The 17,885-nt window shown below is 40.5% G+C and overlaps 1 protein-coding gene across 4 annotated transcripts in view; it reads left to right on the top strand.

Annotated features, from left to right (window-relative positions):
* The first annotated feature begins 5,002 nt into the window (after window positions 1-5,002).
* Window positions 5,003-17,885, top strand: part of DCBLD2 (discoidin, CUB and LCCL domain containing 2) — a 55,392-nt gene continuing 42,509 nt past the window's right edge. For 3 of the 4 annotated variants that reach the window (XM_039718002.1, XM_039718001.1, XM_039718000.1), the window contains exon 1: window positions 5,003-5,177. In XM_039718002.1, coding sequence (XP_039573936.1) covers window positions 5,069-5,177 — 109 coding nt within the window. In that variant the 5' untranslated portion in view covers window positions 5,003-5,068. Of the gene's footprint in view, window positions 5,178-12,575; window positions 12,643-17,885 lie in introns of all 4 variants that reach the window. The other variant, XM_039718003.1, reaches the window with a different exon arrangement.

Below are 17,885 nucleotides of genomic sequence, written 5' to 3'. Positions count from 1 at the left end.
AGACAAAATATAAATTCTTGAAACTAATTAATTTATTTGCTAAGGAAATTACCAATCTCATTTGCACCTATTTTTGAAACAGAAATTTTCCTTGAAGCTCTTCCTTTTGGATCTCAGCTTCCAGACATTGTCTTCACAGGTCCCAGGTTGTTACATTATAATCTCACCTCAAGGTTCTGTTGACATCTGAGGCTCCCCTGTAGACAGCATTAGGCAGAAATATATTACTACTAAACATTACATTGGTCTCTGACAGTGATGTATGGATATAGTATTTTCTTTAGACTGGATACAAAGCCCTGAAACATGCCACATTTAATTCCTCTCTTCACCTTCAAAAGGACAAAAGAAAGGGTGCTCTTAATTATTTTCCTCATCATAAATGTGTTCTGTTCTCCTCAAGCATGTAAATGAGTCAGTAAAAAGCTGCAGCATTTGAGGAGCCCGACATCTAGTTTTTTGAGTTGCCACTGGTCCATGAGGTTGGAAGCAGAAATCCGTGTAAATCAAATAATGATTCAATTGGGTATAGTGACTAAAACAATTCAGAGCTAATAACAAATGAGAATGCAGGCCAAGAAGAGAACTAAAACAATATAGACAAGATACAGAATTTGGAGCAGGTGCAAGTCATGAAAGATTGTTTCAAACTGTGCTTTGCATGCAAGAAGAAAAGCTAAAAGACAAAACTAAATCCTGACAAAAATGCAATACATTGAAGAGAATTTGAAGAGCAGTATCTTAACTATAAAATAGAGAGGAAATGCATGGAAATAATTGAAGAAGATTCATAGTTCCTGATTAAGCAAAATAGATACAGACTTAAGTATGCTCTTAATTCCCACAGAAACTAAAGCCATCATTAAAATTTTACATGGGTTTAAGTGCTTAATTAATCCTATAGTAATCATGGGCTCCTCCTTCAGTTTTCACTGAGCCACAGGATTCACTAGCCTGAGAATTTAAATTGCTTGACACTTTAAAATAGTGCTTTTGTTTAAATGTATAAAACCCACAGTTATAAGATACAATTAGTCTTTCATATTCTTTAACTCTTCTTGCTTGAAGGATCTAGGCAGTACTGGCCATTGATCGGATAAACATGAACTTTTTCAAGAGTAGAAGACAGTAAGAGATCCTCCCTAATATTTTTCTTCTCTATTTACAGTGTTTCAATAAGAAAAAATAGGGGTTTTTTTTCTTATCACTAGCATCCCTGAATTGTTTAATATATACAGTGCAGTAAAAATGTAAAAAGAAAATTATTCTTGAAATTTATGCTAATGTTTTCCCCAGATAATCATTTTCAGCAGAGTAAAATTAAGATGTTTCTTATTAAAATAATCCAGAACTAAATGTTGTTTATTCTCTTTCAAAAACACAAACCACTCAGCAACCAAAAAAACTCTAGAGTGTCAAATAAATGCGTTTTATGTACAGTCATGAGGCTTCTATCTGAAGTGAATTAATAATGAACCTCAGGTAAATATATAATGGTGGCTTTATAATTGTGTTTCTGAGGATGAGACTAATTACATACATTGATGTAATATATAATCAATAACCATTTTCCTTTCTAAAAGGATGTATCTAAACCCATTATGCAACTTTGTTGTTATTTTTAAAAATAATCAGCATAATAGGCAATAAAAACTGGAGCAAAGAAAAAATTAGAGCAAAGAGAGGAGTAGAACAATTTTTACTGAAAATAAACAAAATCTATATATATAAGGTATAACAAAATCTAGAAATCCCAAATGAGATGAAAAAAGCTGCCAAAAGCAACAAAAGCTAGGTTCTAGAACATCTAGACCTGGAACCAGAGGACTTTCACTCACAGCATATCACTTAATGCCTTAGAATCATACAGTCATAACAGGTCAGAAGGCACCTTCAGGGGTTATCTAGTTCAACTCCTTGCTCAAACAGGTCTTATCAGACCAAATTGATCAGGGAGTCCTGAACATCTCTGAATATGGAGGTTCTACAACATATTTGAGCAACCCAGTCCAGTGTTTGACCATCCTCATGGTATAGTTTTTCCCTTTTACCTACAATATGTAATTTACTGTAGTGCAATTTGTGTCTGTTGGCTCTTGTGCCATTATGGTGCACCTATGAGAAGAGGCTTGTTCCATTTTCCAGTCCTGTCCTGCAGTCAGGTAGTTGTAAGAAGCAAGGTCTCCTTTTCTCCAAGCTGAAAATACCCAGCTCTATCAGCCTCTTCATATGCATGTTCTCCAGTCCCTGTCAGTTTTGGAGGCCTTTTGATTGACTCTGTTCCATGTGTAAATATTGTTCTTGTACTGGAGGGAGCCCCAAACCAGTGACAGTACTGAGATGAGGTGTTACGAAAGATCATTCCCCTGGCCCTCTTGTTAATTCAGCTCAAGATGCTGTCGGCCACCTTGGCTGCAAGGGCACAATGATGACACACATTCAAACTGTCCTCTAGGACACTCAGATCCTTTTCTGCTTCCAAACAGCTCCTAGTCTGTACTACTGCATGGGGCTATTCCTTCCCAGATGCAAGACTTTGGAATTGCTCTGGTGGAACTCTCTCCAAATACCAGCCCTGCCCTCCAGCTGAATTCAGCTTTCAAAATGCAACAAAAGAATGTAAAGTCTAGAGACCTGCGGTAGTAAAGGAGCCCAGCACTCAGAAGTTTCTCAAGGGAAATGAGAGAATCAGATGGAGATCATAGTTTCAGTTATCTCTAGAAGTTACTCACAATGGGAAGGAAACATTACAGAAATGCTTAGTTGGCTAATCATTCTTCTGTCAGCACTAAGGAGTTGGTTTGGTCTTCTGTCTTACCATATTAAAAAACAGTATTTGTGCTGATTTCATAAGAGGTATTGGCAATTTGCCTTATGAGATTGGTATCATATGTTATTTTATATATATATATGTTTGCTTCCCACAACATTTTAATTTTGTATCTGTTTTGATTTGACAACAGTGACAGCTCTAAGTCACAAACTAAAATTGAGTCTTACACAATTTTTTGCCCCCGAGGAGCTGCCTGGGAACTCTCACAGACCAAAATATGCAGTACTCTGCAGCTGGTGTACCTAAATTCATTTTGTGCTGGATTCTTCTCAGACGGAAGATTCTGAAAGCTGTAGTTACCATCTGGATTTATCTATGTCTTCACTTTGCTCTATTACAGGAAAACCATGCATTAAGACAAGTCTTTCAAACAGTTGCATTGGTAATCCTTGGGCTCTGTAGATTCTATAAATCTCTGAGTCTTTTAAGATGTAAAACCTTTAATAGTTTGTAATTGCTTCTGTCAGGATGGTGATGCTCCCTTTGCAAAAGATGTAAGCTAGAGTCCACAAAAACCATTTGTGGTCAGGGAATGTAGCTTTGGGATAAATTTCCAAAATAGATTAGGCAAATTTGGCCTAAATTTAGAATAGTTAAATCAAGTTCACAAAATACCTTGACAACAGAACACAAGACAGGAGGAAACCTCTGTCAGGTCCACCAGAAACTGTTACTGAATTACATGTAGGATGTTCAGATGCTCCTCTTAATGCATGACACCACTAAGCCATAAATTATTCAAGGAGTGATTTTTTCCAGTACACAGCAAATACCGTCAACGACTGGTGATCTTAGGAATGTGGTCCCTGTAGTACAGAATGGATGTTGTTGTAGTGATATGACTGCTTCACTTGACCTATGACATGAACTGCTGTGTCTGGTGAATGGAAGACAAAGCCACATATGTAAATTATTTTTGATTCACCTTCCATTATGTGTTGGAGGATATCTTGGTTGTTATTATGTCTTACAAGATGACTTAAAAAAGATTCATCACTTCTTTGACTTTGCTTTCATTAGGTTCTCTTTCCATGTCATTAAAAGGTTTCAAAAGGGGAAAAAGATGAAATGTTCTAAAATGCTCATATTTATCATTGCCTAATAATATGAGAAGCCGCCTTCTAGCAGCTGTGGCACAAGTATGGGCCAAACAAAAAACATGTAACAAAATGTTGCTGTCTTTAGTCTGAGCATCCAAATCTATTCTAGAATCTTCTGTGATTTGGCACAAGTGGTATGGATGATATGCTCAAAGAAGGAGAGGTAATGCCCTCCATGTTTCTTTGTCAACAGGTTATAATAGCCCTTATAAGAAACCCTAAATAAGCTATAGGCATAGACTTGGACATAGTTCAGTCTTCAGCATCTTAATAAGGAATAGTAATGTTAAAACAATGACTAAACACAATCTAAATACTTCTTCAAGCAACTCTGTGGATTGGGTAAGACAGGCTCCTGAAATGGTTTTCCTACCATTTTGGTGAGGCCAGCACCGGACACTCCTGGCCAGGAAACAGTGTCTGTTTCATAGAGCTGTTTGGGAGAAGTGGAGAACAATTTCTTCCTAAAGACAAATTTTACAGCACAACCACTGGAAAACTCTCCAGTCACACGCGGTGTATGTTCAAAAGCCGGGGTACAAGACCTAAAGCTGCAATGGCTTGGGACCTCATAGCCAAGCCCTCCCACATCTAGAGCTGAATTCACATCTGCGTGTGGAGCACTATAACATCAGATTATCCTTTCTATTAACAGCAGCAATACTCGTGTTTCCAAGGACTTTTGTTTGGGTTTTTCCCAGAAATTTTGTCTTAATCTCTACTTTGAGAGGGGAAAAAAAGCTCAAAAAAGTGAAATATTCGTAGCTAGCTCGCAGAAGAGGTCGGAGGTGGAACAGAGCGGGAATTCAGGCGCTGGGTCCCGGAGACACGGTCTGGAGCCGTGAGTCCCGCGCAGGCAGCCGGGGAGGGCGCGGCTCGGGGCGGGCGGAGCTCGGGGCGGGAGCAGTGGGGGCCCTACGCTCGGCGGGACCTGGCCGTAGCTGCCGTGGCCCGGGGCTCCACGGCGCCTGGGGCCGACTGTGCGGTGCGGAGGGGGCGGCAGGAAGCGGGGCGGCCCCGCCGCGCCCCCGGAAGCGGTTAGGCGGCTGCGGGGGACGGGCGGGCTGGCGGGCGCGCAGGCCCGGCAGCCCGCGATGCCCTGGGACCGCCGGGCGCGCCGGCCACGCTGCGGGGCATGGTGAGCCCGGGACGGTCGCTCCCCGCGGGGACCCGGCGGGCGGCCTCGCTGCTCTGCCCCAGCCTCCTCCTTCTGCTGCTGCTGCGGGGCACCGAGGCGCAGAAAGGTGGGTGCGAGAGCGGCGGCGGGCGACCCCGTAGCCCAAGCGGCCGGGGGAGGGAAACCACCCCTCCGGGGCTCTGCTGCTGAGAGGGGGCGCCCCTCGGCATGTGGCCCTTCACGCCAAACCTGTCCCCTGCCTGGCCCAAAAAGGGCGAGAGAAGAGCCCTGTTTTAGAAAAAAAACAACCAAAAAAACAAAAAACAAACAACCAAAAAAATCCCCCAAAAATCAAACAAACAAAAAACCCAACAAAAACTAAACAAGAAACATTTTTTTTCCTGCCTGCTCCCGCTCTCCCACGGGGAGCTGGCGGCCGGAGGGCTTCACTCGGGCGGGGCTCGACCGCGGCTCGGCGGGGAGCCGGGGCTGTGGAGGCAACTCGGGGCACAGGGGCAGGGCAGGGGCTGAGTGAGTTTTGGCATGCCCGGCCCGCGGGTGACCCCCTCTTCCAGGCTGTGAAATGTTGGATGTGAGCCAGGAAGCGGGTAAAGGGGAGATTCTGCTTGCTGTGAAAATAAACTTACACTCGCCCGAGAGTATGCAAAATATATATAGGGGTGAGAGTCCGGAACGTGTGACAGAGTAGTTGGCGTTGTTGGGTATTGGGATTTTTGTTTGTTAGTTTGTTTGCGGGTTTTGTTTTTTGTTTGTTTGTTTTTTATGTTTGGTTTGGGGTTTTTTTTTTTAGAAATTGACGAGATTTCTCTTCCTCGGGTGGAATTAATGAGCAGGCTTTAGCACTGTGAAAATTACAGGGTACAATTTGGTCACTTCATGGCAGAAGATCAGAGGATGCCACTGTGACTGTCACTTTGATCATGTGCTTGGGACAAAGTGCTGGGACTGAGTGTTTTGACAGCATCTTGAAACTCACTTCTGGGTTTGAGAAGATTAATTTTGTGTTTTTCAATTCCACTTGCTCCTTGCATTGGTCTTACATCGTTTCAGAAACTGATCTCCTCAGAAACTGCTTTAAGTTGTCACATAACTTTTTCTTTCTATCTCAGAGATGGAAATATGGTTGAATTTCAGAAATGCTGCATTTAAATGCACAAAGGAAATAGGAACTATATGCACTTTACTGTTTATGCATCTAAATTAAACAATTAATTAAAATTAATTAACTGAATGGGAGAGCTCAATGGCTACCATAGAGCAAGGTAGTTGTGTGGACCTTTTCCTCTTATTTCCAGCTAATTGCATTTATGTTCGTGTACACCTACAAAACAAATGCTAATAAGCATTTGACACAGTTGGGTTTGTTTTCTTGTAATTTATAATGGAGGTGGAGAAGAACCTATTGAGGTGGCTTCCAGTCGGGCTATGCCCAGTGGGCTGCCTTGGCCAGGATAGCTCAGTGGTGCTCAGCACAGTATCCGAGTTCCCAAGCAGCTGCTAGCCGCAAGCAACCTTAGGCAGCTCAAGTGATATCAGCTTTTCGTGATTATTAGCTCTTTGTGATTTCAGCTCTTTAGCTTGCTGGTGCCACAGCAGACGCAGGGAGGGAGAGGAGAAGGCTGTGTGAGGTTCCGAAGAATTCTTTATTGCAGATCTCCATGAAGATTCTCAGTGACAGTTCTGCTAAACCAGGCAGAATTAGGGGTTTATATACCTTAGAGTGGTTTTGGAAATTGTCCATTAGGAAGGGTCAGGGGAAAGTGACCTATAGATTTACAGAGAGGTAAGCAGGGTCCGAAGGCAGAAGAGAGGGGCTTCTAAGGCCCAGTCATCATGACTTGGCATTTCCTAGCTCAGGCTTGTGACCTCCAAGGAGGCCTTGCAGGCCTTAGGCCTGCTACAATAACCCATTTGTTTTTGAGAGGAAATTGGGCTGTTTTAACAGTCTGTTTTTTGAAGATAGCTGCTGGATGAGACAGGCAGCAGCAAGGTGTTAGTTCATGCTGTAGGAGCATCATGCTTGTGCTGACCTGACACTTGTGTGACCTTTTGGTGATCAGACTGAGTTTGTTATTCTAGGAGAAGACTGAAATAACTGTGTGGATAGGGAAGAGTCATAATTTACCTGCATATGATTGAGTCAGACTGGCTCACTGAGTAGTCAGGGGTGTGTTAGAGGGAGTGGGACCATGCAGCAAGAAGAGGAGCTTGTGAGGACAGCAGGCTTTTAGGTATGTGTCAAACTTCATCTTTCTGTACTTTGGGTAACTGCTGAAGACCTTCTACCCAGCATTTCAATTAGCAATGTTTCTCTAGTTAATGCTTAAAGTTAGCTCAGAAGTTTCACTTTTGAGCAGGAGGGGAACCATTCTATTGACACGTGTCATTTTATTTGCTAACAAAAGCAGAGCTTGTTGTAAGGTGGGGGACTCTGCTATTGTCGAATATAATGCTTTAATATGAGAAACTGCTAGAGCTTCTCAGAAGAGTTCTGCTAGTGAGGGACTGTTTCCTTGCCAAAATATTTTCATTTATCTTATTCTAGAGAAGGTTAGGGAGCCTATGTCCTGTATCGCTAAATGCTGGCATAATTCTAATTTGGCTAAGGAATCCTATATAGAAATGAAGCTGTTGCCTAGCTCTTGAAAGTCTGTACAAAGTTACTACTCAAATAGGGCATTAAATTTGTGATCAGGCTTCTAAGAGAATATCTTGATTGACAATGAAAGTAAACAAGATGGAAAATTTTGCAATTAAAGTTGCTTTTAAGCTCTTTTATAAAAGTACAGTGAGTGATACTGTGTAGGAACCTAGCCTTGTTCATTACCTTAGAGAGGCTGATCCTCTGTTACTAAGTAACTGTTAATTTTTTTTTTTTACTGTTCAGCAGCTTTAAGCCGCACATTAAACATGGTATTTAAATGTTTTTCTGAAGATAGAGTTTTCATTTCTCAAATACTTTTCTGTAGAGCACCTTACTGGTATGAAGTGATTTAAAAATAGCATTATTTTGGTCGACATGAAGCTTGGTTTTAGTATTTGGTCAAATGGTGCTCCTCTCCTTCCAGACAGCAGCAAACTGAGAAATGAAAAAGTACAGGTATTGCTGTGGTGAATATGTTTTTCACAGTAGTGCACTGTATTATCTTGTAGGATTCAAGTGAAATTTTTTTTCAGTCTATCATATTTAAAATCATTCAGTGTATGTAATTCAGAATTCCTTGGTCAAGGACTTGAACTTGAATGTGTTGTTGTCTTCGAAAATTGAGCATTTTGTATTAGCTCTAACACCTTCAGAAGTGCCTTGTGCTGCATTTCATAATCTTGTGCCTTGGGGACTGTCTAGCTGACGGCTGTGCAAGTCAGCTCTTGTGATTTTTGAAACAGTTGTGTAGTGATTCTAGATTCTGGTTGCAAGGAAATTGATATTTGAAAAATACATTAGAGGATTTTTTTGTTTTTCTTGTAATTGAGCAGGTGTGAATGAAAGCAAGCCAGCAGCTAAGCTTGCTGCTCTTAGTGGATTGCATTTTGAGAAACAAATTTGGTATGGTCTGTTCATTAACCGGGTTTTTTTATAAATGTAGAAAAACACAGCTAGAGGAGGAATGATTGCGTAGCTTTCATCAAAGTAGATGTAGAATAATGTGTCAGTAATTCTGAAGGTATGAAGCTTGTAGGGTCTGTAGAGTAAGAACGTTGTTACCACAGAAACTAATTTGGTGGCCATTTGTTGGGATTCCTAACGGATACCAATGTACCTGTAAAACTGGGAAAAAGTGCCTAAAGTTAAAAGGAACCTTTTATTCTGAAGCTGATTCCCCAGTGACTTGAAGCAGATTTATTTGCAGGTTTAAAAAAACCCAGAAACCTAGCATTGGTTGCTTGTTTTTGAATGAGATTCCCATATTTTGTTCTAAACAAATAGCAGCCCATCAGGATGTTGTTGTATGCTCAAGCCTTGTTGAAGAAAATGCAAAGAACTGAATCACCTCTGTAGCTTAAAAATGTTTGCTGCAGTGTAGCCGAGAAAAATAATTTCTGAATGTCTGGTGCTGAGTTAACGTCATCCGAAAAATAAAGTGAAAGAACTAATGTCTCTGTGCACATTGAGCCTCATGAAATGGTTTCCCATGGCCTTGTATTCGGGGTCTCAGCTGCAGTATTCGTGGATCATTTGTGTTTTCCTTATTTCTCATCAGTTCCTCGGTGTGCTCTCCTCTCCACAGTGTTTCTGGTCTCACCTCTGCTTGTCCCTCCCACAGGGAGTAGGCAGTGGTGGCTCTGGCTGTGGCCAGTCCAGGACTGGGCAGGTGCTGATCCGTCAGCTGTAGTTTGGGGAGAAGGAATCAGGCAAAGAGAAGATGGTTCTAGCTACATATCCAGCGGCTGAGCAAGATGAAGGGAGACTGCAGCTTCTCCTTCAAAGTCCTGGAAGAGATGATCTCTGGCTATGCCAGGGGCTGACAAAGGTTCCAGCTGCTGGGATAGCCCATTGCAGGTGTGTCTTTTTCTGCTGCAGAGAGCTCTAGGCATGTGAATACAGAGCACTGCCACAAAACCGTCTGTCACATGAGCGATTGCCATGTGCTGCCTTGCACACAAATGCCAGTTTTTATTCTTGCTAAATTAGATTGGGTGGTGTCTCACTGCTCTTTGTATCTGTTGTCCTTGGCTGGGCTCATCTGGAAGAAAGGGAGTCCCAGCCAAACTCAAAAGGAATTATTTTGGTTGAAAAGACCCTCAGACCTTTGCATGGGAGATTTATTGTCCCTCAAATTAACATGAGATTAAGTGTTTTATGAGGAGTAGGGCAGTGCTCTAATTAACTGTTTTGCTTTTTTAATGGCACAGTTTTACTTAAGAGTGCAAAATGTTTTGAAGATGCAGTTGTACAGCTTGAGGATTCAGGGATTGGTACTATTTAGGCAGGACTGCTGAGCCAAATCCCTTTCATCCCTGTGTTGAGAAATATGGAAGAATTATTCAAGACCAGGGCTTAAAGTTACAGTAGGCTTTTTCAGGTTTTCTGATGCTCTTTTTAACATCCCAGCATTGTGCCTTGAAAATATATTTAGAGAGGAGGAGCAGAGCTGTAAAGAATTTTGTGGAGGAATGCTGTTCCTGAAGGGAAGTGAGCTGGTACTGGAAGTATAGACCTAACAAGAGTGGATGGATATTCTTTACTTTTGAAAACAAGAATCTCAGCAACATTATTTTTCCTCCTCCAGTTAATGAGCCTTATTTGAAGTGGGTGTGTGAATCTGTTTGGCAAAACATACACCTGTGTGTTCTGCAGAGCATCTTTTCTGGGAGGGTGCCTCCCAGTACTGGCTTGGTTCAGCCCAGCTCATCTGGGAGCCTGTTGAGTTTGTGCTAGCGTTGTGTGTTCCTGTAAAGAATGAAGGAATCACCCTTTTGTGTAAATACCCTTTGTAGCTCTCGTGCTCATGAGAATGTTCTGCAGTTTGGATATAAAGCAGTACAGTGCATGTTGGTTTTATATATATAACTATATGTCTGTGGCTATAAAAATCAAGCATCTAAGCTGGTGTTAATAAAGGAATGTAAGTGTTCTTTCAGAAGCTTGTATGCTGTTCCTGTGTGCATCTCAAGCCAGTGACCTAGCATGTTAGTGCAATCTTGAGGAAAATTATTTTCCTGCTGCTGTATGGAGATGTTCAGCTTTCAAGGTCTTCAGAAGTGTTTTCTTATGTTATTATTATAATAGAAAAATAAATGTCTCATTTCTCTGCAATTCTGCCAGCCTGCTTTATGCAGTGGGAAATGATGTGTTAGGTTTTTAATGCGATCACTGCTGCTCTTGTGTAGTTTAAGTCATCAGCTGGTTAAGGGCTGCCTTGAATGCATCAGCTTTCATAGGTCAGATAGTCAGCAGTTCAAATGCAATCCTTGTTGGAAATGTTTTTCTGTGTATTGTGAAATGTTTCTATATTGGTTATTTTATTCATATTTTGAAAGGCTTTTTAAAAAGCCATTGATTGTCACCCCCCTTTTATAACCGCACCCTGTGCTTTGGGAAAGCCTGGAATTTGTTTTGTAGTCAAAGTATTTCCTTCCCTCCTGCATTTTTTGACTGAGTTGCTGTTAGATTAATTTCTCTAAATCAAATATTATGGAACATTCAGCATCCTTTTATTTAAGACAGTGTAGTTGAAACTGTTGTCCAAGCATAGCGTGTGGATTTGTTACTAAACTGAAGTTCGGGGAGATGGAGAGCAGGGGTAATAGTGATGTAGAAGGCCATGTGATAACTTGTATTAAGATAAAATTTTCAGTCCTGGGGTTTTTTTATATACAGAATGGTGGGTTGTTACCTGTGAAGCTTGTTCATTAATGCAGTAATGAAATATCAAATTTTGCTAAACTGAATCCTTTGCCATCCATTACTGGAGGCACAGTTTGAGTTGTGATATTTATAGTTTGTTTGAGCTTGTTGATTTATAACTGAACACTTTGTTATTTGAAACAAAAAATATACGTGAAAATTTTATAGTGACTTGACGTTTGGGCCACAGAATAACACAGATTTTGAAAATGGCTTCTGGTTCATGCATTTTTTGTCTAGTGCATGAAAAAAAAAACAAACCCAAAAACCTGAACACCAGCCCTTGAATGGGTAAAAAGCATTTAACCTGTGCTTTCTTTTCTAGCTTGTACTTTCTGGTGTTTCCCTGCATGACCACTTAGTTTCACTTGGTGAAGAGTTGAAAGAGGATAACATTCCTCTGTGGTTCCTAACTCTGCAAAAATGAAATTAAAGCAGATAATTTGTACTTGTTTATCTATCTCTTGTACTTGTTTATCTATCTCACTATTTCAATCAATTGTATCATGGAATTGTAACACAGTCATTTGGTGCTGCTTATGGCATTTGCATGCTTCCTGTTGGCATTTCTTCAAAATCTCTGTGTTTGGAGTTGTCACTTCTGTTTGGGTTATATTCTTTTTTCTTTGCCAATATCAAAATAAAAATAAGTTTCAGTGAGTTAGTAGTCTGTAAAGTTTGGACCACTACAGCTGGTGGATACTGAAGCTCAGTGATTAGTTATCTCTTTGATTTTGGTGAGTTGAGTTGCATCCTGAAAATCAAGCATATAAGTGTTCATCTTTGTAGTAAGTGAGAACTCATACCTCTACATGTTTTGTTGCAAGTTTGCAGTATGACTGTGATTTGAGGTGACCTCTCTAACTACAAAACAACTGGAATATATTTGCAGTAGCAATGTGAAATGCAAGTCCACAAACCATTAGAAGTGCAAGGATTCTTAGCAGCCTTTGGCAGTTGCTTCTAAAAAAGTACATTCTTTAGAAGAAAAAGAATTGCTGGAAGCAGAATATGTATAAATGGGGGCTGACTATGCACATGTCAGGCATGCTTGTTTTTAGTGTTAGCTGATGTGAGGAGGATGCATTCGCCAGGTCACTGGTCTTTGTACAAGAGGTATGCATTGTGACTCAGGTAATCATTATTTCCCTACAGTTATTTGCCTGCTGATCTTAAGAACCTCTGTTCTCAGTGTCTTACTGAAAATGCAAACTTCTGTCCTGTGAGTATCCCACGCCTCTTGTTTTTGAGTAGTGTCACAGTTAGGAGGTCCCAGTTCTGCACCATGGCTGCAATGGTTGCATATGTTGCTATCGCATTAGTAAATGTCATGGAAGCCGAACCAAGTTGGTGAACTCAGTTGTGTCATTCCTGGCAATTCTAGTAGGTGTGTTTTTAAGAATGTCTTAGAAACAGATGGGGTGGGGATGGGGGGTTGTTTTGTATTTAGTTTGTTTTCTTCTCCAGGTGTTTAAAGCATGCTAGCTTTAGAAATAGTTAAAAAGTCTCTTTTTCATCATGCCTTTGCCAAAGTCTGAAAACGTTCTGGAAAGAAATTTAATGCAACTTCCTGAATTCCCCTTAGAATAGTCACTAACCAACTCTAAGTAGTCAAGGTGTACAAGAAATCATATTTTAGAGGGCCTTTCTGTGCTTCAGTACACTATGAAACCATCATTGTGTAAAATGACTTATAAATTCAGATCACTCACGTTCAAACTTGATGCTTTTTTTCTTTTTGAGAGTGTCTAGAGTTTTTTTGTGTTGTTTTTCAATATTTATTTTTTTTTATATTTCTCTGACATTTTCTTTATGCCAGAGTTTGTCTTTCATTGGCAAAACTGTATTACAGTGGTTTTGTTAATTGTAGTATTAAAGAAAAAAAACAAATTCTATGTGGGGATATTTGATTTTGTTAACATTTTTCATTGTTCAGTAAAAGTTTTAAATTAGTGTATAATGTTTTAACATTTTTCATGATATGACAACTTGATTCAACTAATCACAGGACACTGCCTTATTAACCGTATTCCATAGATCACGCATAATTTATGAGCTGAAAAGTGGAAATAAAATCAATGGTCAGATCATCTATATGTTTTATTAAACACTCCCCTTCCCACTTCACATCTTCACTAGTTAATCCCACCTCTAAATCTTCCTCCCAGCTGTTCAAGTTTTCTAAATATACTTTTAGCTCAAGGAAGAGGTTTTGTTATCTAGGATTGCAATATTATCCATCAGAATGACAATTCTTGCCAGCTACTTATCTTTGGATTGTCAGTCTTCCTGGAATTTAATGGATTGTGCATGAGGTCACATGGATTCTCTTAAAATTTTTTTCCCCAAAATGATTTTTCTGATAGAATCACTTCTTAAAAGCCGCCCCTCTGATTTTCTTGTTTCTTTACTTTAATTGCTGTCAGAGGTAATAATTTGATGCATCCTTGTGAATACTACTAATGGTAGAAAAGGAAACTTGAAAAGCTTGACATACTTCTGAGAATGGTTGTGAGCAGATAATTCTTCTGTCATGGTTTCTAAACAGGAGAATGGTGTAAATGCTTCCCAGAGTGATGCTGTCAGTCATCAAACTGTTTATTGTGACCTGACATTTAATCAAGATTTGTGTATAAATGTTCTATAAAATTATTCCAGATTTGGAAAAGGATAATTATTTTTCATTCCTAAGTACCCTTCTCTCTTCCTATTCAGTGATCCATTTGTGATTTTCCTAAACTTAGATCAGGCCATCATAAGACCTCAGATGTTGCTTAACTGTAAGAGGGAATCTTTTCAGGTCTCTTAATTGAAAATTCTTGCAGTTTGGAGTAGGAGTACTTGTTTCAGTGCCCAGTTGCTGCTTTTGATGTTGAATGATAACACTGAACTGTTTAGCAGTTGTGTCACAGCTCTCTTTAGTTTCACCCCAATATAAAACTAAAAATGCAAAAATAGGATGTGTAAAGTGTTTTAATTAGACTTGGCAAGACAAGCCACTTGTATAGCTACTTGCTATACTTGCTACTTGCTATACTTGCTACTCCATGTAAACATGGAGGCTTTTCTGGAGAGAAACCTCACAGGAATGAGGCAGGTGGAAGATCCTCAGTATCTTGAGTGGAAAGATGAATTACAGTGGTGCAATTTCGTGTGGTTACTCCTCAGAGTTCAGAGCTTTAGCCTCTGAAAGGATAGTGCACCACAGAGTTGTAGCATGTGTGCTGAGTATGTTGTGCATGTATGATTGCCTGTGGGACCACACAGGGTTTCACAGCTGGCAGCTGCTGTATCTTCAGCAAGACTGTAGCCGGTTAAAGTTATTTTAGTTTTGCTCCAGAATGGTTAAGATATGAAGAAAAACATCTTGCCTTGTTCAGTGTGGTGGAAAGAAGCCATTGGTGCTTAATTTTTCTTTTGCAAATCTGTGAGTTTTGTGATAAACCAAGAAACCCTAAACCACACTATCTGTTAAATTCTATTTTTATGCAATTTTTTTAAATTCTATGCAATATTTTATGCAATATTTTAAATTCTATTTTATGCAATTGTGTACAGGTGTCAAGTACATTTCATCATCTCAAGGGTAGAAAGAGGAATGCGTTAAATTGAATGCTTTTGAACACTTGTGTACTAAGTCCAGTGATGATCAGTTTTTGTCTTTTTCCTAAGTATAATTGAAAATTTCAAATAAAGCATTTCTGTTACTTTATGTCTTCATTTTTGAAGAGATGTTTTCAAATTCTCCAGTCCTCCTACATGAGGCATCATTTCCTTCTTGTCTTGCTGCGAAGAAGATGCAGCAAAGCTGATGGACAAACTTAAAGTTCACAGTTTTTACTGAAGCTTCACACACTGACTTCCTAAATGCTCTCGCTATACTTTTTATGATAAATTTGGCACTTAAAAATGGTGACTTAAACATTTAAATTTACTGTCATCTTCCTAGTTTATCATCTTGTTATTCAGTAATACATAATGCTTATTTTATTGGTTGTATTCATATAGGGTCAAAAGTGTGGCAACATCTTTGTTTTAAGGAAATATCTACAGGGCAAAATTAAGAATGAAGTGCCTTTTAGAACAGATTGTGTATTAAATTTTGTGATGCTAGAATGAAGCCAAGTCATTCAAAATGGGGAAACTCCAAATAGTCCCCATTGTAATTTTGAAATTAGATTAGAAAATGAATTTTAGAAATCAAGATGATACTATATACCACCTACACTGGGAGAAGGAACTGCTGGTGCACAGATGTGGAGTCGGACTGTTTCATCAATTGGATTATAACCTTTAAAGAGGGTTAGAAATACATGTAAAGTCTCTCTTCTTGGTGCAGCTGTGGGGTGCAAATAGCAGAAACGGGGTTTTATGGGCAAGAGCGGGGCTGGTACAAAGTGGGAAAAAACCAATCAGTCCCAAAACAAATCTGCATGGGGTTCCAAGGCATGCTGAGAGCTCACCATGACCACGGAGGATTTCTCAATCCCAGGAGGGTTTGAGAAGATCTTTTCATAGACCATTCAAGGGATACCTCTCCAAGGGAGAGGGATGGCATGCCTATCTGTCTCCACAGATACCCAAACCAGGAGCTTCCTCCCTGCCAGCTTCTGTTGATTCCGTGGTACCAAAAACTATTCTTACCAGTGGCTGCTGCTGTCTCCTCCCTGTCCCTGCCTTGCATCCTCTGCATAGCTCAGGCTCACTGGCTGGTGGGCCATGCCCATCCTTCACCTAGCAAAGGGCAGCTGGTATGGGAAGCTGGGCTGAGAACTGGGCTGCAGCCCAACAGGGGTGCAGTGAGCACTGGCAGTGGGTTGGGGCAGGGAAAAGGCAGCAGCTCCTGAGAGGCAAGTTGGTGCTGCCACCATGGATCTGCAGGTTAGGCTGTGCAGTCTCATTTATTAACTGGAAAAGGAAGGGGGAAGTGTTGAGTGTAGTGTTACTTTAGCATGTGAATTATTGGTATGATTGGACAACTTTTTTGCCTCTTAGTTGACATATATGAGGCTTGTGAAATTTCATGTGGTCCTAGTGTGGGGAGGAGTTTGAAGAACTTCCAGGAGGTTTGAAGCTCATTCTGACCATTACCATTGCTTATTGTCATAGTGTTTTGCATGACTGTCTGTGTGTTATTTTTCATTTATTCATCATCTGTGTTTCTGTTGTGTAGCACTTAAGGCACTGAAGCACAACAGTGTTTATTTTTAAGAACATGTTGGTGCAGATTGCAAAGTAAAGACTGTATCTTGGGAAGTGGGCATGTGCCAGCCAAACAAGACACAGAGCGTGAGTGTCACTGTGAGTAAGTCCAGCCAGCAGATATGGGGGGCTTCTGCATTACGTACCACTGAGCATACTGTTCTCTCACAGATTCCTCATGTAAATCACTTTTCACCATGCCTAGCCTGTCCTTGTAGGCTCCTTTTGCCAGCATACTATTTAAGCAAGTCATAGCTGTCCCTGGGGACTTAGATAGTTTCCCTGGCATCAGTAAGTGAAAGCATTGCAGCACAGTCTTACACAGCTGATGTCTCTTCTGTTCTTCTAGTAGTAGTCAGTTCAGTTAGTACATCACAGCACAGGAAGCACATGTCTTACCTGCTCTGACAACTTAATAATTTTAGATCATTATTTTTAAATGGTATCATATTTTGGATGCTAAATTTAGGATTCCTAAGTGTTACCCTTTTGTGTAAAATTTAGTGGCTGATAGCTAAGACTGGAGTTCCAGAGAGGATGATTGTAAAGCTGCATGTACAGATTAAAATAATAAAGTGTTGATTATCACTAGCCCAGCACATGGCCCATATTGTAAATGAAAACAGTAAAATTTTGTTGTAATGGCATATTAAATTTTGTACTTTTGCTGTAAGAACAAGAATCAGCCTCTGTCTCCTCTCACCCTCTCCTGTTAGTCCACTGAGCTGCCAACATTTTAGAAAGCAAAATGCTTATTGTGCCTTTGTCCTGTCTTTGTTAAACCTCATCCCATAATTTCATTAACTGTCTAAGGGTACCCCACAGCAGGTAAATCAATCCAAGCTGAGTGAGTCATAATCCCACCTGCCCTCTTACTCCTTGCCCTGCCATTGGCAGTGTCACCAAGAGCTACCTCAGAGAGCTGGGTTGACGAAACCCAGCATGGTGGCAGTGAGTTGGGGCATGCTCTGCAGCCAGCTTGTTCCTCAAGCCAGTGCACTACTGTTCTCAGGGTTGGGATGGTTTTTGCCTCTCTGGTTGGCATTCAAGATTGTTTAAAATGCAAACATGGGTTGGCAGTGCTGATGAAAGAAGCGGTTGCTGGTGTTCTCCTACTGTCTTAACTCTCTGTCAAGGAAGGCACTGCTGCATATGCATACTCAAATAAATTTGGGGATTCATCTAGGTTAAAACCAACAGCTATTTTTATGCCAAGTCCCTGCTCTGGTTGGCCATGTGGTTGCATAAATATTTGCCTGTGGT

This window comes from Passer montanus, unplaced genomic scaffold, assembly GCF_014805655.1.
Source record: "Passer montanus isolate IOZ18808 unplaced genomic scaffold, ASM1480565v1 scaffold39, whole genome shotgun sequence".
Taxonomy (NCBI): domain Eukaryota; kingdom Metazoa; phylum Chordata; class Aves; order Passeriformes; family Passeridae; genus Passer; species Passer montanus.
The sequence above is the reverse complement of the archived record's forward strand: the minus strand, read 5'-3'. Positions and strand labels throughout refer to the sequence as shown.